The sequence below is a fragment of the Echiichthys vipera genome, assembly GCF_963691815.1.
Source record: "Echiichthys vipera genome assembly, chromosome: 23".
In the NCBI taxonomy this organism is placed as follows: Eukaryota; Metazoa; Chordata; class Actinopteri; order Perciformes; family Trachinidae; genus Echiichthys; species Echiichthys vipera.
Genome location: NC_139848.1, coordinates 1,016,031 through 1,040,251, shown reverse-complemented (window position 1 = coordinate 1,040,251; position 24,221 = coordinate 1,016,031). Strand labels below are relative to the sequence as shown.

Here is a 24,221-nt window from a genome sequence, read left to right as displayed (position 1 = left end):
CACACACACGCAGACACACACACAGACAAACGCACACAAACAGACAATATTAAATTACTTAAATTAATATTAATAAAAAGGAATAAACACAATTAAAAAATAAATAAATGTGGAAATATAAAGAGGAAAATATAAAATAATATTAAAGAGGAATAAATCAAATATTCTTTTTTAAATGTGGAAATATAAAGAAAAATATAATATCAAAGAATCATTTTAAGAATTTTCAATTATACTCACATTTATTTATTTATTTAATGCATATAAATTACTCAATTTCTCTTTGTTTGTTAAATATTTATTTTACATATTTGTATCTTTTTTAATAAATGCAAAAACAAAATGAAATAAAAAATATAAATAAATAAAATAATATAGTAATAATAAAATTACTAAAATAAAAAATATGAAAATAATATTATAATGGTAATAATAAAATAATAACAATAAAATAGATAAAATAATAATACAATAAATAAAAATAAATAAATTAAATAAAATAAAATATAATATAACAATGTAATTTGGTTGGAATGATTTGTTTATATTTTGCTCTTTGTCTTTAAATATCGACACATTTAATCACTTATTCTACGGGAACAAAAGGACGTACGCTCATGTTTTTATTTCTGTTTCAAATAAAAACTACAAACAGAAGCAGATGTGATTAAACGACGACTCGTTCGACTCGTTCGACTCGTGAACGACGTGTAAGAATAAAAAGAAGCACTTTTGTTGCCGTGAACGTGCAGAAAACAACACAACGTGTCAAAGGGAGAGCAGAAGTTTCTGGAACAGACGTTAGAGAGTCCAGCTCCTCGTGCACAAACATTCAAACCCTGTGTGCGTGTTCCTTTGTGTGTCTTTGTGGTTGTTTTGTGTCTCTTTGTAGCTGTTTTGTGTCTCTTTGTGGTTGTTTTGTGTCTATTTGTAGTTGTTTTGAGTCTCTTTGTGGTTGTTTTGTGTCTCTTTGTGGTCGTTTTGTGTCTCTTTGTAGTTGTTTTGTGTCTCTTTGTGGTTGTTTTGTGTCTCTTTGTGGTCGTTTTGTGTCTCTTTGTGGTTGTTTTGTGTCTCTTTGTGGTTGTTTTGTGTCTCTTTGTGGTCGTTTTGTGTCTCTTTGTGGTTTTTTTGTGTCTCTTTGTGGTTGTTTTGTGTCTCTTTGTAGTTGTTTTGTGTCTCTTTGTAGTTGTTTTGTGTCTTTGTGGTTGTTTTGTGTCTCTTTGTAGTTGTTTTGTGTCTCTTTGTGGTTGTTTTGTGTCTCTTTGTAGTTGTTTTGTGTCTCTTTGTGGTTGTTTTGTGTCTCTTTGTGGTTGTTTGTGTCTCTTTGTAGTTGTTCTGTGTGTCTTTGTAGCTGTTTTGTGTCTCTTTGTGGTTGTTTTGTGTCTATTTGTAGTTGTTTAGTGTCTCTTTGTGGTTGTTTTGTGTCTCTTTGTGGTTGTTTTGTGTCTCTTTGTGGTTGTTTTGTGTCTCTTTGTGGTTGTTTTGTGTCTCTTTGTAGTTGTTTTGTGTCTCTTTGTGGTCGTTTTGTGTCTATTTGTAGTTGTTTTGTGTCTCTTTGTAGTTGTTTTGTGTCTCTTTGTAGTTGTTTTGTGTCTCTTTGTAGTTGTTTTGTGTCTCTTTGTGGTTGTTTTGAGTCTCTTTGTAGTTGTTTTGTGTCTCTTTGTAGTTGTTTTGTGTCTCTTTGTAGTTGTTTTGTGTCTCTTTGTGGTTGTTTTGTGTCTCTTTGTAGTTGTTTTGAGTCTCTTTGTAGTTGTTTTGTGTCTCTTTGTGGTTGTTTTGTGTCTCTTTGTAGTTGTTTTGTCTCTTTGTAGTTGTTTAGTGTCTCTTTGTGGTTGTTTTGTGTCTCTTTGTAGTTGTTTTGAGTCTCTTTGTAGTGGTTTTGTGTCTCTTTGTGGTTGTTTTGTGTCTCTTTGTAGTTGTTTTGTCTCTTTGTAGTTGTTTAGTGTCTCTTTGTGGTTGTTTTGTGTCTCTTTGTAGTTGTTTTGTGTCTCTTTGTGGTTGTTTTGTGTCTCTTTGTGGTTGTTTTGTGTCTCTTTGTGGTTGTTTTGTGTCTCTTTGTAGTTGTTTTGTGTCTCTTTGTGTTTGTTTTGTGTCTCTTTGTGGTCGTTTTGTTCAAACCCCTGTGTGCGTGTCCCTGATGTGAGCTGAGTTGATTTAAGAGTGTGGAGGCGTGAGCGAGACCTCCCGCTGCGTGTTAGACGAGGTTATCTGAGGTTATCGGAGGTTATCGGCGGTTAACGGATATTATTCAAGGTTATCAAAGGTTATCAGAGGTTATCGGAGGTTATCAGAGGTTATCGGAGGTTATCGGAGGTTATCGGAGGTTATCAGAGGTTATCGGAGGTTATCAGAGGTTATCAAAGGTTATCGGAGGTTATCGGAGGTTATCAGAGGTTATCGGAGGTTATCGGAGGTTATCGGAGGTTATCGGAGGTTATCAGAGGTTATCGGAGGTTATCAGAGGTTATCGGAGGTTATCAGAGGTTATCGGAGGTTATCAGAGGTTATCGGAGGTTATCGGAGGTTATCGGCGGTTAACGGATATTATTCAAGGTTATTCAAGGTTATCGGAGGTTATCAGAGGTTATCAAAGGTTATCGGAGGTTATCGGAGGTTATCGGAGGTTATCAGAGGTTATCGGAGGTTATCAGAGGTTATCGGAGGCTATCAGAGGTTATCGGAGGTTATCGGAGGTTATCGGAGGTTATCAGAGGTTATCAAAGGTTATCAGAGGTTATCAGAGGTTATCGGAGGTTATCGGAGGTTATCGGAGGTTATCGGAGGTTATCGGAGGTTATCAGAGGTTATCGGAGGTTATCGGAGGTTATCGGAGGTTATCGGAGGTTATCGGAGGTTATCGGAGGTTATCGGAGGTTATCGGAGGTTATCAGAGGTTATCGGAGGTTATCAGAGGTTATCGGAGGTTATCGGAGGTTATCAGCTCTCTGCTCATGCTGCTGCGGGCTGAGGGAGATTCTACCTGCTTGCACCTCTCCTCCAGGTTTCCCTCTCCAGGCAGAGAGGCCACGGTGGCGGCTCGGCCTGAGGAATCCTCCCCTGCCCAGTTATGAAGGGTCTAGGGGGGGCGGGGCGCGGCGGGGACGGGGACGGGGCGAGAATGAGGGCGTTTGGAAACAAAACAAATCAAGAACGTGAAAACAAATTAAAAAAACAACTGAAAGTAAATGAGAAACGCTCGAGGCGGCGCTGAAGGTGCACACACACACACGCGGCGTCCTACCTTGCGGACGTCTGAGCTCTTGGGCTCGGTTGTCCAGGTGATGATGCGAGAGACGGCGAGGCGCGTCTCGCTGGAGTTGACGAAGTCGGACGGGTCCATCTGGCGGGCGAGCGCCTCGATGTAGCGCAGGATGGCAACCTTCACCTTCAGGTTGGGCGTCTGCGTCTGATCCACGATGAAACGCATCAGGATGTTGAACTGCTGCTCGTACGGGAAGGACTCTCTGCAGACACACACACACAGACACACACAGACACACACAGACACACACACACACACACACACACACACACACACACGCACACACAGACACACACAAACGCACACACACACGGCAGACACACACACACACACACACACACAGACACACGCACACACACACGCACACACACACGGCAGACGTCAGTCATACACGTTTGAAAAAGCTCCAGAAATGAAAGGGACGACTTCTGTGGAGGACTTTTTTTCTGTTGGTAAAAGACAAACTCAACGACCACAAAGAGACACAAAACAACCACAAAGAGACACAAAACAACTACAATGAGACACAAAACAACCACAGAGACGCAAAACAACCACAAAGAGACACAAAACAACAACAAAGAGACACAAAACAACCACAAAGAGACACAAAACGACCACAAAGAGACACAAAACGAACACAAAGAGACACAAAACGACCACAAAGACACACAAAACAACCACAAAGAGACACAAAACGACCACAAAGAGACATAAAACGACCACAAAGAGACACAAAACAACTACAAAGAGACACAAAACAACCACAAAGGGAAACAAAACAACCACAAAGAGACACAAAACAACTACAAAGAGACACAAAACAACTACAAAGAGACACAAAACAACCACAAAGAGACACAAAACAACTACAAAGAGACACAAAACAACTACAAAGAGACACAAAACAACCACAAAGACACAAAACAACCACAAAGACACAAAACAACCACAAAGACACAAAACAACCACACCACGCGCTCACCTGGTGACGTCCAGGGCCTTCTGCACCTTGGCCTGGACGGAGCCCAGCAGGTCGGCGCCCATCTTCTTCAGCAGCTGAGTCAGCAGGACGAAGAGCCAGTCCTGCAGGTCGTCCCTGTGCAGCGTGACGAAGTCCACCAGGGTCTCCAGGAACATGCTGAAGACCTGCGGAGGAAGAGGAGGAGGGAGGAAGAGGAGGCTGTGAACACTCAGAGCTGCTGCTGCATGAGCCTGGGATGAGACAGGAAGTGAGTCCACACTTACTCTCTGGGGTGAGTTACAGTCCACAGCAGCGACGAGGCATGCAACACAAAAACACACTGGGTTAGTTCACACAACCGGGTCAGGGGACCAGGGTCAGGGGACCAGGGTCTGTGGACCAGGGTCAGGGGATCAGGGTCAGGGGACCAGGGTCTGTGGACCAGGGTCTGTGGACCAGGGTCAGGAGACCAGGGTCTGTGGACGAGGGTCTGTTGACCAGGGTCAGGAGACCAGGGTCTGTGGACCAGGGTCTGTGGACCAGGGTCAGGAGACCAGGGTCAGGAGACCAGGGTCTGTGGACCAGGGTCTGTGGACCAGGGTCAGGAGACCAGGGTCAGTGGACCAGGGTCTGTGGACCAGGGTCAGGGGACCAGGGTCAGGGGACTAGGGTCAGGGGACCAGGGTCAGGAGACTAGGGTCAGGGGACCAGGGTCAGGGGACCAGGGTCAGGGGACAAGGGTCAGGGGACTAGGGGACCAGGGTCAGGAGACTAGGGTCAGGGGACTAGGGTCAGGGGACAAGGGTCAGGGGACTAGGGTCAGGAGAGCAGGGTAAGAGGACCAGGGTCAGAGGACCAGGGTCAGAGGACCAGGGTCAGGAGACCAGGGGACCAGGGTCAGGAGACTAGGGTCAGGGGACAAGGGTCAGGGGATCAGGGTCTGTGGACTAGGGTCTGTGGACCAGGGTCAGGGGACGGGGGTCAGGAGACCAGGGTCTGTGGACCAGGGTCAGGGGACAAGGGTCTGTGGACCAGGGTCTGTGGACCAGGGTCAGGGGACAAGGTTCAGGAGACTAGGTTCAGGAGAGAGTGTGTGTGTGTGTGTGTGTGTGTGTGTGTGTGTGTGTGTGTGTGTGTGTGTGTGTGTGTGTGTGTGTCTGTGTGTGTGTGTGTGTCACCTTGCTGTGAGGGTCTGCAAACATCCTGGTGAAGATCTCACAGAGTCTCTTCAGCTCCACACGACTGAAAACAAACATCAGGTTCATGGTTAAAGGCGACGTTCTAACGCTTCTCGTCCCGTGGCGAGGACGTGAAGCTCCACCCACCTGAGCGTCCTCTGGCTCTTGAGCAGGTTCTGCAGCCCCAGCAGCCCCTCCTTCCTCTCCGACCAGTTGGCGCTGGCGCAGTGGTTCAGCACCTCGGCCACATCCTCCGTCTGACGCAGGTAGTGCGGCGCCACGCCCCCGTTTCGCGAGCTGTACGAGCGCTCGGAGCAGGCGCTGGAGGCGTCGCTGTTGGCGTCGTCGTCCGAGTACATCCCCGGCGACTCGAAGCGGCGCCTCACCGGCCTCCGCTGAGCAGAAGGGAGAGAGGAGGGCGGTTTTCACACAGCAGCGCGTCTCTCCCCGTCTCTCTAACATGCAGCTACTGGCGCATGCTGATGACATCATCTAACGTCACCTCTCGCCTCAGTTAGAAGGGTTTAGAGTTTAGTTATTAGCGGGTGGGAGTCGGTTTAAGGCTCTGCATGCAGGCGGGACGCTGCTGTACCTTACTCCTGGAGTCTCCTAACAGCTGGAGGTGGTCACGTGGAGGAGGACAGAGGACAGACGTGTTACTGACGGACGCCACCGCCTCGGACATTTACATTTCATATGAGATCTCACGCCTGCCGGGGTTCGACCACGACACTCTTATGTGGTTTAAAAGCAGTAGAGAGAGACGTAATGAAAGCGTTCTCACCAGGGCGTCGGCCACCGCGGCCTCAACGTCGGTGCCCGTGTTGAGGACTTTCATGGCGTTGACGGAGGCGGAGATCCGAGCCTGATGGGACAGACGGTCTGCAGGAGCGAACACAGCAGGTCAGGACGACTGACGGGGGTTATTATAAAAATATAACAGCCCCAAACAGACTAAAATGACCACAAAGAGACTAAAAATGACCACAAACAGACTAAAAATGACCACAAACAGACTAAAAATGACCACAAACAGACTAAAAATGAACACAAACAGACTAAAAATGACCACAAACAGACTAAAAATGACCACGAACAGACTAAAAATGACCACAAACAGACTAAAAATGACCATAAACAGACTAAAAATGACCACAAACAGAGTAAAAATGAACACAAACAGACTAAAAATGACCACAAACAGACTAAAAATGACCATGAACAGACTAAAATGACCATAAACAGACTAAAAATGACCATAAACAGACTAAAAATGACCACAAACAGACTGAAAATGACCATAAATAGACTGAAAATGACCACAAACAGACTAAAAATGACCATAAATAGACTGAAAATGACCACAAACAGACTAAAAATGACCACAAACAGACTAAAAATGACCATAAACAGACTAAAAATGACCATTAAGACACTCAGAGCGCCCTCCCACTGTTCCTCCGTGCCCCGTGCTTTAGGGTCCTTGTCCCCCCCTCCAGGCCCGTTTGTACTCACACTACCTGGGCCTCGGAGAATGCTTCTTGCTGCCTATACGTCATCACGCCGTAACACGTCACACGCATTGATGACGTCATGGCGATGCGTGGCTTTGTTTCCAAATCTTTCCGTAGACCTCAGAGTTTTTGTGCGTCTTGTCGACTGTTTTTGAATCTTTTCATCGACCAAATCTGCAGTAAACACTCCACCTCCGCATCACACCAACGTGAACCTTTCACCGCCATTGTTTGAAATGTCCGCGCATGGTCCCTCCTTCTTTTTTCTACGTCCCAACAGGCGCACAGGAAATGACCTCAGAGCCGCCGTAGGCCTCGTGCTCCCAACGTGCGCACGCTCGTGCTCGTACACGTGCAAACGTGCTTTACTAAAGCCCACCTCTCCCAAACGGGCCGTGGACGGCAAGCGTGCCGCTCCTAGACGTGGTACGGTTGCACTCACACTGGTCAAAGGAACCAGACTTTAGCCATGACACGTGCTGGGGCACGGCACGGAGGCACAGTGGGAGGGCGCCCTAAAATGACCACAAAGAAACTAAAAATGAGCATAAAGACGAATTTGTCCATTTTCTCAGCCTCAAATTAAAATTCAAACGCAAAGGAAAGGAAGAAAAAGCTGCAACAAAACTTTCAAACACTCAACAGAAACACAAAACACACGGGATGATAAAGGTCGGCGCCGACCCGCTCTGAGGTCACAGCGGGGGGGGGGGGGGGGGGTGGATGGGGGGGTCACCTGAGTAGCACTCTGCAGACGACGACAGGGCGCTGGTGGAGCGGGAGTGACGCCGCGTGGCTGCAGAGGGGAAGTCAGAGAGGACACGACCACGGTTCACTGAGACACTGAGGACGCACGTTTACGCTGAGAGGAGGGGGGGAGGGAGGGAGGGGGGAGGACGGGTGTTTGAGTCCCGTCATACTCACCCAGGGGGGAGAACGCCCGCGCGGGGCTGGGGTCGCGGCTGCTCTCGCGGCTTGTTTCGCGGCTGCAGCCTTGACTCATGCTCGGCCGCGGGATCCGGCTCCGGGCTGGAGGAGCGCGGCAGAGAGACAGACAGACACACACACACACACACACACACACATAGACACACAGACAGACAGACAGACAGACAGACAGAAGTGCAGGGGGAGAGTTTAGTTTACACACACACACACACACACACACACACACACACACACACACACACACACACACACACACACACACACACACACACACACACACACACACACACACACACACACACACACACACACACACACACACACACACACACACACACACACACACACACACACACAGCAGAAGCAGAAGCAGAAGCTCTAAGGAAAGTTAGTCGTGCAGGAGCAGAGTGTGAGGAGAAGGAACTATCTCCGCGGTGTGTACGCGCATTATTCCTGTGTACAGGGACTTTCACACAGAACGGAAAGATTACGCGGAGAGAAAAAGTTCCGCGCAGGTCGATTTTACGGAGCTTCTGCACCGTGATCGACCAATCAGGCTGCAGGGTTCCTGCTCGGTCAACATGAATCATCTGAACTTCAGCGGTTCGATGCTTTTTATGTAAATAAATGGTTTTAAAATACAACTTTTTGCTGAATATGAACGCCGTTATGTTGCCAGGTAACTCATTTATAATAAACAGCCCCCGGTGATGGAGTCGGTTACCCGTGCCTGATCTGGAGGGGCTGGTCTCCCGGCTGCAGCCCTGGCTGCGGTGACCTCGGGGCCGGCTCCTGTCGCTCAGGCCGGCGGAGGCTGAGCTGCTGGCGGCGGCGGCGGCAGTGGCGGTCGTCCTGGGGACCCTGCGGTAGGCGGAGCTCAGCAGGCGCCCGGGAGAACCCGACCTGCTGCCGGCTGAAACACACAGGACGGGTTTTTAGTGAAGAAACGTCTCCGGTGCGGTGAAGTCGGTTTGAGGATCGTGGCGTCGACGGCGCTCACGTTGAGACTGAGAGACGACTTTCCCGCGGCTCCGCCCCCGACTGTCCGTCACCGTCACGCCGCTTCCTGAACTCGTCCTCCGGGTTCGGACTCGACCTGCGGACGCAGAACAACGGACGCAGAAACGCTTTAAAAACACTGATGATGCTCAGGCTCCTGCACCTGAAGAGAAAACAATATTTAATTAATACAGAAATAAAAGAAAATATATAAATACAACAAAAACAATTAATAAAATAAAGATAAACAATATTTAATTAATATATAAATAAAATAAAATACATAAATACAACAAAATTAAATAAAACAAAAACAAATAATAAAATGAAGATAAAACAATATTTAATTAATATATAAATAAAATAAAATATATAAATACAACAAAAAAGATTATAATATGAAGCTAAAACAATATTAAATTAATACATAAATAAAATAAAATACATAAATACAACAAAATTAAATAAAACAAAAAAATTAAGAAAATTAAGATAAACAATATTTAATTAATATATAAATAAAATTAAATATATAAATACATAAATAACAACAAAATTAAATAAATGAAGCTCAAACAATATTAAATTAAAATATAAATAATGTAGAAAAAATAAATACATGAATAAAACTAAATAAAAAATATTAAATTATATGACTTAAAATAATTTAAAATAACAAAATACAATTTTTTTAATTAAATGAAGATGAATCAATTTTAAATTAATATATAAATAATGTAGAAAATATATAAATACATAAATAAAACAAAATAAAATATATAAATACTTAAATACAACAAAACAATTTATAAAACTAAGATAAAACAATATTTAATTAAAATATAAATAATGTAGAAAATATATAAATACATAAATAAAACAGAATAAAAAATATTAAATATGAAATTAAATAATGACAAAATGACATAAAATGAAAAAAAAAAAAGCAATATTTGATAAAATAAGTAATAAAATTTATCTAAAGTACCGTGTTTTCCGCACTATAAGGCGCATAGAACAGACGCTACAGTGGAGGCTGGGGTTACGTTCTGCATCCATTAGATGGAGCTGCGCTAAAGGGAACGTCAACACAACAGTCAGGGGAGGTCGTCTTGTTGCTTCCTCCACTTCGGCACCATTGATTGGTTCATGTTAAACTCTCTGGCTGCTGCTCTATTCCCGTGTTCTCCTGCGTGACTAATGGCCTTGAGTGTAAACTCTGCGTCGTAAGCGTGTCTCTTAACAGGAGCCATTTTGGGCTCTTTACACAAACACACACATGGAAATGAAACGGCACGCTTCACACAGTCGTATATCTCAACATGCACCGCGCGTTACTTCTTCTACGGGGAAAATAGAGTCGGCGGCTGCTCACCGTAGTTGGAGACCTGTTGTGGCTCAATATTGGTCCATATATAAGGAGCACCGGGTTATAAGGAGCTCTGAGACATGTGGAGGTTTTTAGGGGCGCCTTAAAGTGCGGAGAATACGGTAACCTTTGAGTTTACCAAAGTGAGAAGATGAATTAAGAGCATTTGGTACCCAGAGAGGCGTAGGACCCGGGGGGCAGCGCCGAGGCCGAGCTGAAGGGCGCCGCCTGCGTGGCAGAGGGCACGGCGTGCATCCTGCTGCGGGCGGCGGCGGTGGCTGTGGCGGCCGCGTTGACGTCCACGTCGCTGCGAGAGCGCTGCAGGGAGCCGGGAGAGGAGGCTGCGGCGGGCGGGCGAGCGTGGGCGTGGGCATGGGCGGCTTTGGCTGAAGGAAACAAACAAACATTTAGTTTCTGCAGAAAATCTGGAGGTTTGTGAGTAAACGGAGGTGAAAGAACTCACTTCTGCCAAACGTGGGTTTCACAGACGCAGGACGACTGCAGAGACAAACAGATAATTATTATATCAACAATAAATAATTATTAATATAATAAAAAGATGTGACTTTGATGTGATTTACACCAATAAACACAAAAATTATTACAACTGTGAATAAAAATATAATAAAATATTTGAAATGCTGAGAATAATAATTCAATTAAAATGATTTAACATAAAAAAATATGTTTATAATAAAGAATAAAAACTGTATCATTTAAATTAAATACCTCTTGAGAAAAATATGCATAAAATTAAAAAATAAAAATAGAACAATTATATTATAATGAATAATTACATTATAAATATTATACATTATTAATTTATCTACTCTGCACTTTCAGTAATACGTTTGAAATTTGAATTTAATTTAATTTAGCTTAATTTAATTTAATTTAACTTAATTTAATTCAATTTAATATAATTTCATTTAACTTTTTTTAATTTAACTTAATTTAATTTCATTTGATTTAATTTAATTCAATTTGATTTAATTTAATATTGCACGTCTGACACGATTGCTGCTCCTTTAACCTCTGAAAATCTTTCTTTCTTCATGTTTTATTTATTATTTATTTTGCTACGACAAAACAAAACTTAAATTATATTTTACACAGATTTATTTTTGCTTTCATTGTTTTTTTAAAAGAAAAATCACCAAAATTTCACCAGTTATCTTCCAGAAACCGTGACCTCTCATCAGAACCGCTTTAATTATGCCTCGTTTAAAAACTTTAATTTAAATCACCCGTTTGAACGAAGCCGATTCTGTAAAAAACACAAAATTCTGCGCTTCTCTGCAAAAGCGTGAAGCCTCGAACGACTCGACTGCGACGAAAACTCACAGCGGGAAAATTCCCTGAGTCTCGGAGTGAAATGTTTCTAACGGACAAAGGTGTGAGTGGGTGGGAGGGGGAGGAGGGAGGGGCGTCTCACTTGAGGCTCTCCTGGGAGGACGAGGACGAGCGGTCGGACACGGGCAGCGACATCACGCCGTCCCCGCCCCTGGCGTGCGCCTGCAGAGCTTTCTGATAAGACGACTCCAGCGCCTGGAACAGAAGCTCCGCCTCCCGCCTGAAGTGGCCGTGGAAACTCCAGTAGCACCTGCAACGACCCAGAGGAAGTGTCAGTGCCGTGCGTGTCGTGGACGCCACTTCCTGCGCTCACAGATCGAGGTTCTCCTACTTCCTGGCCACGGAGCGAGCCTCGGCGTCCGCGTCGTGCACGCCTTTCCTGATGGTCTCCGTCAGAACGGCTCCATGTCTGCAGGAGGAGGAGAACCAGGGAAGACTCAACCACAGAGAACAATTCAACAGTCAATTCATTCAAATCATCATTGATGTGAGGCTTATTTTCATTATTTTGAGGTTATTTTCTATTGTTTTAGATTATTTGTAGTTAATTTAAGGTAATTTGTCTTTATATTTGGACTATTTATTAATCTTATAATTAATTTATTTTATTTATAAAGATTTTAAAAGATTCTTTGTCATTGTTTTTAGATTATTAATCAAGTCATTGTTGTGACGTGTCGCCGCAGTAACAACAGCACGGCCGTGTGGCTCCTCACCTCTCCAGCGAGCTCGTCTGCCACTGATGCAGCAGCAGCTCCAGGAACTCGAAGCAGCGCCTCAAACACACAACAATGAAATATGTAAATATGTTAAAAATAATAATAATAACATTTACACATACAATTAAAGTAGAAATATGTGAATAAATTAAAATGCCTGAATAAAAAACACTGATAAATAAGGTAATTCAATTGAAATAAATAGAGAAACTCTTTAAAATTACTTAAATACATATTAATTAAATAGAAAAAATAAATGTAATAAAACAAAAAAATAATGTGTAATACAAATACAGTAAAAAAAATAAATTTAAAAGGTAAATGAAATAAAATAAAAAGGGTAACTAAATTAAAATATATAAACAAAATGAAAATAAAATAAAATAAGTAAGTAAGTAAGTATAAAAAGTGTATAAAGATGATGCAGTCAGGCAGCCTCACCTGCGGACAGCCACGGACTTGGAGCTGCAGCCGCCGGTGATGACGGGGACGAGGCGAGGAAAGTGTGTGTGCTGCAAAACAACAAACTGCCGTCAGCGCCTCTTTAAAGCACCGGCATCACGCACGTGTGTGTGTGTGTGTGTGTGTGACGCTGCCACGTACTGTGAGGATGAGGCGGATGGCGGCCGTGCCCGAGCTGGCCATGACCTTGGCGCTGTTGGGCACCAGGTTGAGGAGGATGGGCATGACGGCCTCCGCGGCGTGATCGAACTGAGCGCCGAGCACCGACGACAGGTGGCTGGGGACGAGGAGCCAATCAGACGAAAATAAAACATTTCCTACTGAATCTTGAGAGATTCTCCCTCAGTGCATCAATTTATCTGCTCGTTTGTTTCTCGTTTAATCGACGTTTCACCTGAAAAAGCATCAAACGGGTGAGAGATGTGCGGCGGACGCTCTTACCCCAGAGTGAGGCAGGCCTCCCTCACCACCTGGGAGCGCAGGTCCTTCGCCGACAGCTTGAGCGCCGCCTCCGTGAGTCGCAGCTGCTGCAGGAACCCGTCGAACTCCGCCGCGCCGGCCAGGAGCAGCGAGCGCACCTTCTTCAGCTGGAGGAGAGAGACATTGTTTCTGGATTATTCGTCAATATTTGGGATTATTTTCCATTATTTTGGGATTATTTGTCATTATTTTGGGATTATTTGTCAATATTTGGGATTATTTCTCATTATTTGGGGATTATTTGTCAATATTTGGGATTATTTCTCATTATTTGGGGATTATTCGTCAATATTTGGGATTATTTCTCATTATTTTGGGATTATTCGTCAATATTTGGGATTATTTCTCATTATTTTGGGATTATTTGTCATTATTTTGGGGATTATTTATCAATATTTGGGATTATTTCTCATTATTTTGAGATTATTTGTCAATATTTGGGATTATTTCTCATTACTTTGGGATTATTTCTCATTATTTTGAGATTATTTGTCAATATTTGGGATTATTTGTCATTATTTTGGGATTATTTGTCAATATTTGGGATTATTTGTCATTATTTTGGGATTATTTGTCAATATTTGGGATTATTTGTCATTATTTTGGGATTATTTCTCATTATTTTGGGATTATTTCTCATTATTTTGAGATTATTTGTCAATATTTGGGATTATTTGTCAATATTTGGGGATTATTTCTCATTATTTTGAGATTATTTGCCAATATTTGGGATTATTTCTCATTACTTTGGGATTATTTCTCATTATTTTGAGATTATTTGTCAATATTTGGGATTATTTCTCATTACTTTGGGATCATTTGTTAATATTTGGGATTATTTGTCATTATTTTGGGATTATTTCTCATTATTTTGGGATTATTTGCCAATATTTTGAGATTATTTGTCAATATTTGGGATTATTTGTCATTATTTTGGGATTATTTGTCAATATTTGGGATTATTTGCCAATATTTTGAGATTATTTGTCAATATTTGGGATTATTTGCCAATATTTGGGGATACAAAGTCATTATTTAGCAACAGAAACTCAATATTTTTGCATGCATTTTTAATTTGATATTTTTTAACTAATTTGCAAAAGTATTGATGAGGCGACGGAGGCGTCTTACGGCGGCCACGCGCAGCTCCCAGTCCCTCTTATCGTCCGACAGCACGTCCCGGACCTTGGTCATGGCGTCCTCCACCTCCCGGTTGGAGTAGATCTGGAGCAGCAGAGCGGACGGGTGAGAGGATGAACACGAACGCCGTTATGAAGACGAATAAACATAAAGAATAAACATAAAGAATAAAGAATAAGCACCTGCAGCGCGGGGACGTCCTCAAAGGCCTGGATGAAGTCCTGCTCGTCCACGGCTCCAGCAGCCGACGCCTCCCTCCCTGCACGCCACAAAACAACGTTAAAACAACGTTAAAACAACTATATTTTATATATTTTTAAAAATTAAAATATTAAATATAATTAATTAAATTAAATAAATAAATAAAAAAATAAACACAGGAATAATAAGGTTATAAATACTTTTAAACATCATTTACTCTAATTTTATTATTTTCTATTTGCTGTGTTTTCCATCAACGTAAAGGTGCAGGACTTCCCATGATGCATCAGTCCCGTCTATCACAGGTGCACGTGTGGACTCTGACCTGCAGCCTTGGCAGCGGCGGCGGAGGAGGGGGCGGGGCGTCTGAAGGAGCCCATGCTCAACGTCTTCTTCCCCGACAGCGAGGCTCCTTTGGACGAGGACGAGGAGCGGACGCCGTCCCCCGAGTCATCGTCCTCAAAGTTTTTATCTGCAGCAGGAAGAGAGACGCACGAGTGTTCAGTCTCAACAGGACGCGTTTCTACGTTCCTACGACAGCGACATGAACAGCGAGCGACGGCCGAGCTCAGGGACACAAACGCACAAACGCACAAACGCCACGACCACAAACGCACAAATGCCAAGACCACACACCCACAAACGCCACGACCACAAACCCACAAACGCCACGACCACACACCCTCAAACACCACGACCACAAACCCACAAACGCCACCACCACACACCCACAAACGCCACGACCACACACCCACAGACGCCACCACCACAAACCCACAAACACCACGACCACAAACCCACAAATGCCACCACCACACACCCACAAACACCACCACACACCCACAAACGCCACCACCACACACCCACAAACGCCACCACCACAAACCCACAAACACCACCACAAACCCACAAACGCCACCACCACACACCCACAAACGCCACCACCACAAACCCACAAACACCACCACACACCCACAAACGCCACCACCACAAACCCACAAACGCCACCACCACAAACCCACAAACGCCACCACCACAAACCCACAAACACCACCACACACCCACAAACGCCACCACCACACACCCACAAACGCCACCACCACAAACCCACAAACACCACCACACACCCACAAACGCCACCACCACAAACCCACAAACACCACCACAAACCCACAAACGCCACCACACACCCACAAACGCCACCACCACAAACCCACAAACACCACCACACACCCACAAACGCCACCACCACAAACCCACAAACGCCACCACCACAAACCCACAAACGCCACCACTACAAACCCACAAACACCACCACACACCCACAAACGCCACCACCACACACCCACAGACACCACCACCACAAACCTACAAACGCCACCACCATAAACCCACAAACGCCACCACCACAAACCCACAAACGCCACGACCACACACCCACAAACGCCACCACCACAAACCCACAAACGCCACCACCACAAACCCACAAATGCCACCACCACAAACCCACAAATGCCACCACCACAAACCCACAAACGCCACCACCACAAACCCACAAATGCCACCACCACACACCCACAAACGCCACCACCACACACCCACAAACGCCACGACCACACACCCACAAACGCCACCACCACACACCCACAAACGCCACCACCACAAACCCACAAACGCCACCACCACAAACGCACAAACGCCACCACCACAAACCCACAAACACCACCACCACAAACCCACAAACGCCACCACCACAAACGCACAAACGCCACGACCACACACCCACAGACGCCACGACCACACACCCTCAAACACCACCACCACAAACCCACAAACACCACCACCACAAACCCACAAACGCCACGACCACAAACCCACAAACGCCACGACCACACACCCTCAAACACCACGACCACAAACCCACAAACGCCACCACCACACACCCACAAACGCCACGACCACACACCCACAGACGCCACCACCACAAACCCACAAACACCACGACCACAAACCCACAAATGCCACGACCACACACCCACAAACGCCACGACCACACACCCACAAACGCCACGACCACAAACCCACAAACGCCACCACCACACACCCACAAACGCCACGACCACACACCCACATGTGCCACGACCACAAACCCACAAACGCCATCACCACAAACCCACAAACGCCACCACCACAAACCCACAAACACCACGACCACACACCCTCAAACGCCACGACCACAAACCCACATGTGCCACGACCACAAACCCACAAACGCCACCACCACAAACCCACAAACGCCATCACCACAAACCCACAAACACCACCACCACAAACCCACAAACGCCACCACCACACACCCACAAACGCCACGACCACACACCCACAGACGCCACCACCACAAACCCACAAACGCCACCACCACACACCCACAAACGCCACCACCACAAACCCACAAACGCCACCACCACAAACCCACAAACGCCACGACCACACACCCACAAACGCCACCACCACAAACCCACAAACGCCACGACCACACACCCACAAACGCCACCACCACAAACCCACAAACGCCACCACCACAAACCCAGAAACGCCACGACCACACACCCACAAACGCCACCACCACACACCCACAAACGCCACCACCACACACCCACAAACGCCACCACCACACACCCACAAACGCCACCACCACACACCCACAAACGCCACCACCACAAACCCACAAACGCCACCACCACAAACCCACAAACGCCACCACCACACACCCACAAACGCCACCACCACAAACCCACAAACGCTACGACCACAAACACACAAACGCCACCACCACACACCCACAAACGCCACCACTACAAACCCACAAACGCCACCACCACAAACCCACAAACGCCGCCACCACAAACGCACAAACGCCACCACCACAAACCTACAAACGCCACGACCACAAACCTACAAACGCCACCACCACACACCGACAAACGCCACGACCACAAACCCACAAATGCCACGACCACAAACCCACAAACCCACAAACGCCACCACCACACACCGACAAACGCCACGACCACAAACCCACAAACCCACAAACCCACAAACGCCACCACCACAAACCCACAAACGCAACCACCACAAACCCACAAACGCCACCACTACACACCCACAAACGCCACGACCACAAACCCACAAACCCACAAACGCCACCACCACACACCCACAAACGCCACGACCAATAACCAATAAACGCCACGACCACAGACGCCACAAAGGGAACGAGTCCAGAGTTCCTGGAAATTAGGGGCCGATAAAAGCTGAATCAGCGTTTTTTTCTCCTGTTTAGACTCAAAAACAGTTATTTTCATTATTTTTAAGATTATTTGTGATCATTTTAGATTATTTTCATTATTTTTTAGATGATTTTGTCATAAAATCACCTCCCAGCTGCTCTGATTCAGACGCTCTTGTGTTTTCGGGTGCGTCCGTCTGACTTCCTGTTTGGAAGAAGCCATTTCCTGTCTGCCATCTTTCCGTTTCCTGTGTGTGTGTGTGTGTGTTCACCAGTTTCATCTCCATGATGGAAACGTGGAGACGGCGTGAAAGCAGCTCTCTGCAAACACCTGAGAGAGAGAGAGTCCCTGGGGACGCGGCGCCCCGTCCTTCTGTCCGTGCACACGCTTCATTATTCAGGAGGTTTCCGACCGTGCAACCCAAGCACTGCTGGCATCGAGTCCCCGGCCCCGTCTGTCAGCGGGACCTCCGGAGGCAGCGCCATGCACGCCATGAATAAAAGAAGACGTCCTAAAGGGCTCAGAGACTTTCAGCTCACTGCCACAGAGCGAACTAAGGATTTAACGTCTAACGTTTCTTATTTAGGAGGAAAAAACATCATTTTTATGTAGTTTAATATTTTTTTAACCTGGATTTGTTCCTCGAGCAGAGAGAGAAATAAACTGCAACAGTTTTAAAAAGAAGATGAACTGTTTAAGTAACTTTTATTAAAGTAAAATGTCCAATAATTCATGTTTTTAGCTTCTCTAACGCTGCTTTTCTTCGTCCTTTATGGCAGAAAATCGTTTATTTAAGAAGTTTCTGGCAAAATAAAAGCTCTCTGCAGGTCAAAGTTCATGTTCTTTGTATGTTAAGGGGTGAATATTAACGTGCGTGCAACTTTAAAGTGAGAAAATAACATAATTTTGTGTAATTTAATGTCATTATCAGGTGGATCTTGTAGAAGATGCATGTTCTTAGCTTCTTAAATGGAGTAAATTGTTTATTTAAATGTTTATGAGAAGATTTCTGGTGTTGTCGAGGAGAAAGAAAAGCTCTTTGCAGCTGTAAAGTTCATGTTCTTTGTAAATGAAGTGGTGAATATTAACGTGCATGCAACTTTAAAGTGAGAAAATAACATTTTTCTGTAATTTAATCTCATTTTCAGGTCAATTTGTACTTAAACGCATAAAACGGCAACAGTTTGAAAAGAAGATGCATGTTTTTTGCTTCTGAAACGCTGTTTTTCTTCGTCCTTTATGACAGAAAATTGATTATTTAAACATGTCTAAGGGCGCCCTCCCACTGTGCCTCCGTCCCGTGCCCCAGCACGTGTCACGGCTAAAGTCTGGTTCCTTTAACCAGTGTGAGTGCAACCGTACCGCGTCTAGGAGCGGCACGCTTGCCGTCCACGGCCCGTTTGGGAGAGGTGGGCTTTAGTAAAGCACGTTTGCACGTGTACGAGCACGAGCCTGCGCACGTGTACGAGCACGAGGCCTACGGCGGTTCTGAGGTCACTTCCTGTGCGCCTGTTGGGACGTAGAAAAAAGAAGGAGGGGTCATGCGCGGACATTTCAAACAATGGCGGTGAAAGGTTCACGTTGGTGTGATGCGGAGGTGGAGTGTTTACTGCAGATTTGGTCGATGAAAAGATTCAAAAACAGTCGACAAGACGCACAAAAACTCTGAGGTCTACGGAAAGATCTGGAAACAAAGCCACGCATCGCCATGACGTCATCAATGCGTGTGACGTGTTACGGCGTGATGACGTATAGGCAGCAAGAAGCATTCTCCGAGGCCCAGGTAGTGTGAGTACAAACGGGCCTGGAGGGGGGGACAAGGACCCTAAAGCACGGGGCACGGGACGGAGGCACAGTGGGAGGGCGCCCTTAAGAAGCTTTCTGGTGTTTGAGGAGAGAGAAAAGCTGTTTGCAGCTGTAAAGTTCGTTCTCTTTGTAAATTAAGTGCTGAAAATAACGTGCATGCAGCTTTAAAGTGACATTTTTCTGTCATTTAATGTCATTCTCAGGCTGATTTGTACCTAAACTTAAAGAAGATGCATGTTTTTAGCCTCTTAAACGCAGTAAATTGTTTATTTGAACGTGTCTGAGGAGATTTCTGGTGCTTGAGGACAGAGAAAAGCTCTTTGCAGCTGTAAAGTTGCACAAACGGACGCATGAGAGCGGAGGAAGTGTTTAAATATCCTGAAGCGCCGCCGGTGCAGGAAAGGACTGGAATGAATCGCTGTTGTGTTTGTGTCTTAAATAAAAAGCTTCTGTTGCTGCAGGAGAAACTTATTTATATTTATATTTGATCACATTTTCTGCAGCAGCTGCACCGACTTTGATCAGTTTCACGGCTCCAGGCGTCGTTTTCTCAGCCGCCTCCTTTTATTTATTATTTTATTTATGCTGTTTCAGTCTTAATTCATGAATTAATTCATTAAAACGCCGTAAAATATGAACCAAAATGTAACTTAGAACAAACGTCAGCGTCAGGAGTTGATATTGAATTATTTTAATTACCGTCTTTATTTATTTACATTTGTTTAAATTTAACTATTTATTTGATTTTCTATTTAATTTTCTTTAATATTTGTATTTATTTATTTTCTTTCTTTTTATTTCTTTTACTATTTTAATGTTTTTATTTTATTTTTATTTAAATAAATAAAAAAAATAAATGTTCCCAAAAATGCATTAATTCATATTTATATTCTTTATTTATTTACATTTCTTTTAATTCGATTATTTATTTGATTTTCTATTTAATTTTCTGTAATATTTGTATGTATTTATTTTCTTTCTTTAAATTTGTTTTAAATATTTATTTTACATTTGAATAAATAAATAAATGTGCATCAAAAGAAATGCATTAATTCATATTTATATTCTTTATTTATTTACATTTGTTTTAATTATTTTATTTGTATTTATATATTTAATTTGATTTAATATTAATATTTATTTATTTTCTTTCTTATTTTGTTTTAAAGAATATTTTTTATTTTATCATAATTTGAATAAATAAATAAATAAATGTACCCCCAAATATGATTAATTAATGATTAATTCATATTTATATTCTTTATTTATTTACATTTATATTAATTCTATTTGTATTTATATATTTAGTTTCCTATTTAATTTCCTTTAATATTAATATTAACTTGCTTTCTTTTTTTATGTATTTTAAAGTGTTTTTATCAACAACAACATAACAAATAAAGATATATTAATAAACTTTATTTATTTACATTTAAATTAATTCTTCTATTTTTATCTATTTAATTTGTTTCCTTTTTAATTTTATTCAATATTAATATTTATTTATGCTTTGCTTTATTTTTTATTTTTAAGTGTATTTATACATTTTTATTTTATTATTTAATTATTTTAATGAATACAGAAATGTAGCAAACATAACAAATTCTAATGTATTTTAAAGTGTATTTATCAACAACAACATAATAAATAAATATATATTAATAAACCTTATTTATTAACATTTATATTAGTTCCTCTATTAGTATTAGTTTTCTTAAATATTAATATTTATTTTCTTTCTTTTCTAATGTATTTTAAAGTGTATTTATCAACAGCAACATAAATAAATATATATTAATAAACCTTATTTATTTACGTTTAAATTGAGCTTCAGCGTTTTTATAATTCACATAAAAACAAATAAACGAAATAAATTTCTGCAGAAAAAAAATTAAATTGTGTAAATATATATTATTATTATTATTATTATATTATATATAATATAAATATATGAATATCATAATTTACCTGCAGGGACCCGGCTCCGCTCTGAGGCGACGCGTTCCCCGGTGGAGCGGCCGGCGCACTGGGCCCCTGCCTCCCCCACTGCTCTTGTGACACCACTCCTTCAAAATAAGAGTCTTCTCCTTCCTGTTTGTCTCTCTCTCAGTTTCAGAATGAAACAGGATTTTTTTCCTGCTTTAATTTAAGGTGGAAAAGTTTCTATTGATGTAATAAATAATAAGTAAATGAAAGGAAAACAACATTTAGGCGTCAGATCACAAAAAATTTAATTTAAAAATGAGTTTAAACTGTTTAAAGATGAAAAAAAGACTCGTAATATTTTTTTAATTTATAGAAAAAAAAAACTATTTGAAGATAAAAAAAAGTTGTAATTTAAAGCAAATAAAGTCAAATAAATATTTGTTTTATTTTTCATTTGAATTAATATATAAATGTTCTCCAAAGGGAATTAATTAATTTATATTATTTACATTCATAAGTTCATCTTTTTATATTTATTTAATTTTCTTTAATATTTATATTTATTTATTTGCTTTATTTTTTAAGTGTATCTATTTATTTATTTTATTATATTTTTCATTTGAATTAATATATAAATGTTCTCCAAAGGGAATTAATTAATTTATATTATTTACATTCATAAGTTCATCTTTTTATATTTATTTAATTTTCTTTAATATTTATATTTATTTATTTGCTTTATTTTTTAAGTGTTTCTATTTATTTCTTTAATTATATTTTTAATTTAAATTAATAAAAACATAAAAAATAAAAATAATTAATTAGTTAAATGATATTATAGTTTTATTTACATTTATATTAATTCTAGTTTTTTATTTAGTTAGTTTCCTATTTAATTATTATTATTATTATGAATATTTAAATGTATTTATTTGCTTTTATTTTTCATTATTTTTATTATTTTACTTGTATTTATTTTATTTCTGAATAAATCTCTTGTTTGAATCTCTCTTGACAGTAATTTATTTAATTTTATTTTATTACTCCAAATATTTACATTTATTTATTTTTTATTATTTTTCATTATTTAATGTGTTTTTATTTATTTTATTACTCCAAATATTTACATTTATTTATTTTTTATTATTTTTCATTATTTAATGTGTTTTTATTTATTTTATTTTATTACTCCAAATATTTACATTTATTTATTTTTTTACTATTTTTCATTATTTAATGTGTTTTTATTTATTTTATTACTCCAAATATTTACATTTATTTATTTTTTATTATTTTTCATTATTTAATGTGTTTTTATTTATTTTATTTCTGAATAATCTTGCTTTTCATTGATCAACAGTATTTTATTTTATTTTATTGTATTTTATTTTTATTCCCCGTCTTCGTATAAAACAGCCGTTTGTGCCGACAGTGTCACATGTTTGTGTCTGCAGGCGGCTCTCAACACACACACACACACACACACAACACACACACCACAACAAAAGCATGCTGCCATGACGACGGCGGCCCCAGCAGGAGCATGAGACGCGCTCTCACCTGACACCGGCGACAGGACCATGTTCCCCGCCCGCTGCACCTCGTCGAAGCGGCTGAAGATGACGTTCAGGCTGCAGAGGAGGAAGAACGCAGAGTTACAGGAAACACTCGAGCGCCTCGTTTCAGACTCCAGGAGCCGAGGAACGAGCCCGAGCCACAGCGCTGCCACCAAAGTGACACAAACACACAAACACACAAACACACGACCCGACGGAGGCGGACGTGGAGCAGGAAGTCCGTGTTTCCCTGTTTCTTTAAATGGAGTCTGGTTGAGAGCGCCCGGGCTTCACTTCGCCCCTGTAAACTTAAAAACGGGCGTAAAAATAGTCTAAATAAAGCGTTAAATCCAGAATACAGCGAGCAGGGGACCCACCGGGACTGAGGCAGACCCTTCTTCCCCAGGTCCATCCTCACGCGCTCGCCCACGTGGCGGTAAATCTCCACCAGGCAGTTCATGGCGCCGTCACGCACCTGAAACACACACACACACACACACAAACACCACGTCAAATTGACCTTTAACATCTTTATTTTCATGCTTTACTTGTTTATATGCTGCTGTTATTCCATAATAACGTTTGTTTTCTGATCCTTTTTGGTTTAAATGTGTTTTTTTCCGTCTGAGGTGCAAAATAAAAACAAAATAAAGGGTTAGTTTGGACGCTGGAGCGCAGGAACGTGCAGGTTTCCTCTTCTTCTCCTCCTCTGACGGACAAACGGAGGATGCAAAGGTTCCTGCACTGGTGGTTTTTGCGTTGACGGAGCGTTAAGTGCTTTGGTTCGGGGTTCAGGAAGTGAAGGTGACGTTTAAAGCTCTATAAATAAAGTGACAACTGTGCTCACAACAGGCCCTAAACCTGTGTGTCACCGCCCAGCGTGAAAGAGACACACGGGGGCGTTTAAGCCTCCACAGAATCACAGACGCTGCGCTTTTATGTTCATAATTACATCTATAATAATAATAATGTGTGTGTGTGTGTGTGTGTGTGTGTGTGTATGTGTCTCTGTGTGTGTGTGTGTGTGTGTGTGTGTGTGTATGTGTGTGTGTGT

At 42.3% G+C, this 24,221-nt stretch overlaps 1 protein-coding gene across 7 annotated transcripts in view; it reads right to left on the bottom strand.

The window, feature by feature from the left end:
* The window catches only part of LOC310964576 (CLIP-associating protein 1-A-like), a 32,864-nt gene that overhangs the window by 5,789 nt on the left and 2,854 nt on the right, over window positions 1-24,221 (bottom strand). For 2 of the 7 annotated variants that reach the window (XM_083937754.1, XM_083937757.1), the window contains exons 7-28: window positions 23,545-23,642; window positions 23,172-23,242; window positions 14,915-15,061; window positions 14,571-14,647; window positions 14,380-14,472; window positions 13,210-13,355; window positions 12,910-13,045; window positions 12,748-12,818; window positions 12,304-12,363; window positions 11,919-11,996; window positions 11,670-11,837; window positions 10,698-10,732; window positions 10,408-10,620; window positions 8,867-8,962; window positions 8,591-8,779; window positions 6,189-6,286; window positions 5,997-6,020; window positions 5,552-5,799; window positions 5,405-5,468; window positions 4,248-4,411; window positions 3,242-3,464; window positions 2,981-3,076 (exon numbers count right to left, since the gene is read on the bottom strand). In XM_083937754.1, coding sequence (XP_083793880.1) covers window positions 2,981-3,076; window positions 3,242-3,464; window positions 4,248-4,411; window positions 5,405-5,468; window positions 5,552-5,799; window positions 5,997-6,020; window positions 6,189-6,286; window positions 8,591-8,779; window positions 8,867-8,962; window positions 10,408-10,620; window positions 10,698-10,732; window positions 11,670-11,837; window positions 11,919-11,996; window positions 12,304-12,363; window positions 12,748-12,818; window positions 12,910-13,045; window positions 13,210-13,355; window positions 14,380-14,472; window positions 14,571-14,647; window positions 14,915-15,061; window positions 23,172-23,242; window positions 23,545-23,642 — 2,595 coding nt within the window. The remainder of the gene's footprint in view (window positions 1-2,980; window positions 3,077-3,241; window positions 3,465-4,247; window positions 4,412-5,404; window positions 5,469-5,551; window positions 5,800-5,996; window positions 6,021-6,188; window positions 6,287-8,590; window positions 8,780-8,866; window positions 8,963-10,407; window positions 10,621-10,697; window positions 10,733-11,669; window positions 11,838-11,918; window positions 11,997-12,303; window positions 12,364-12,747; window positions 12,819-12,909; window positions 13,046-13,209; window positions 13,356-14,379; window positions 14,473-14,570; window positions 14,648-14,914; window positions 15,062-23,171; window positions 23,243-23,544; window positions 23,643-24,221) is intronic. The other 5 variants (XM_083937756.1, XM_083937759.1, XM_083937758.1 and 2 more) reach the window with 3 other exon arrangements.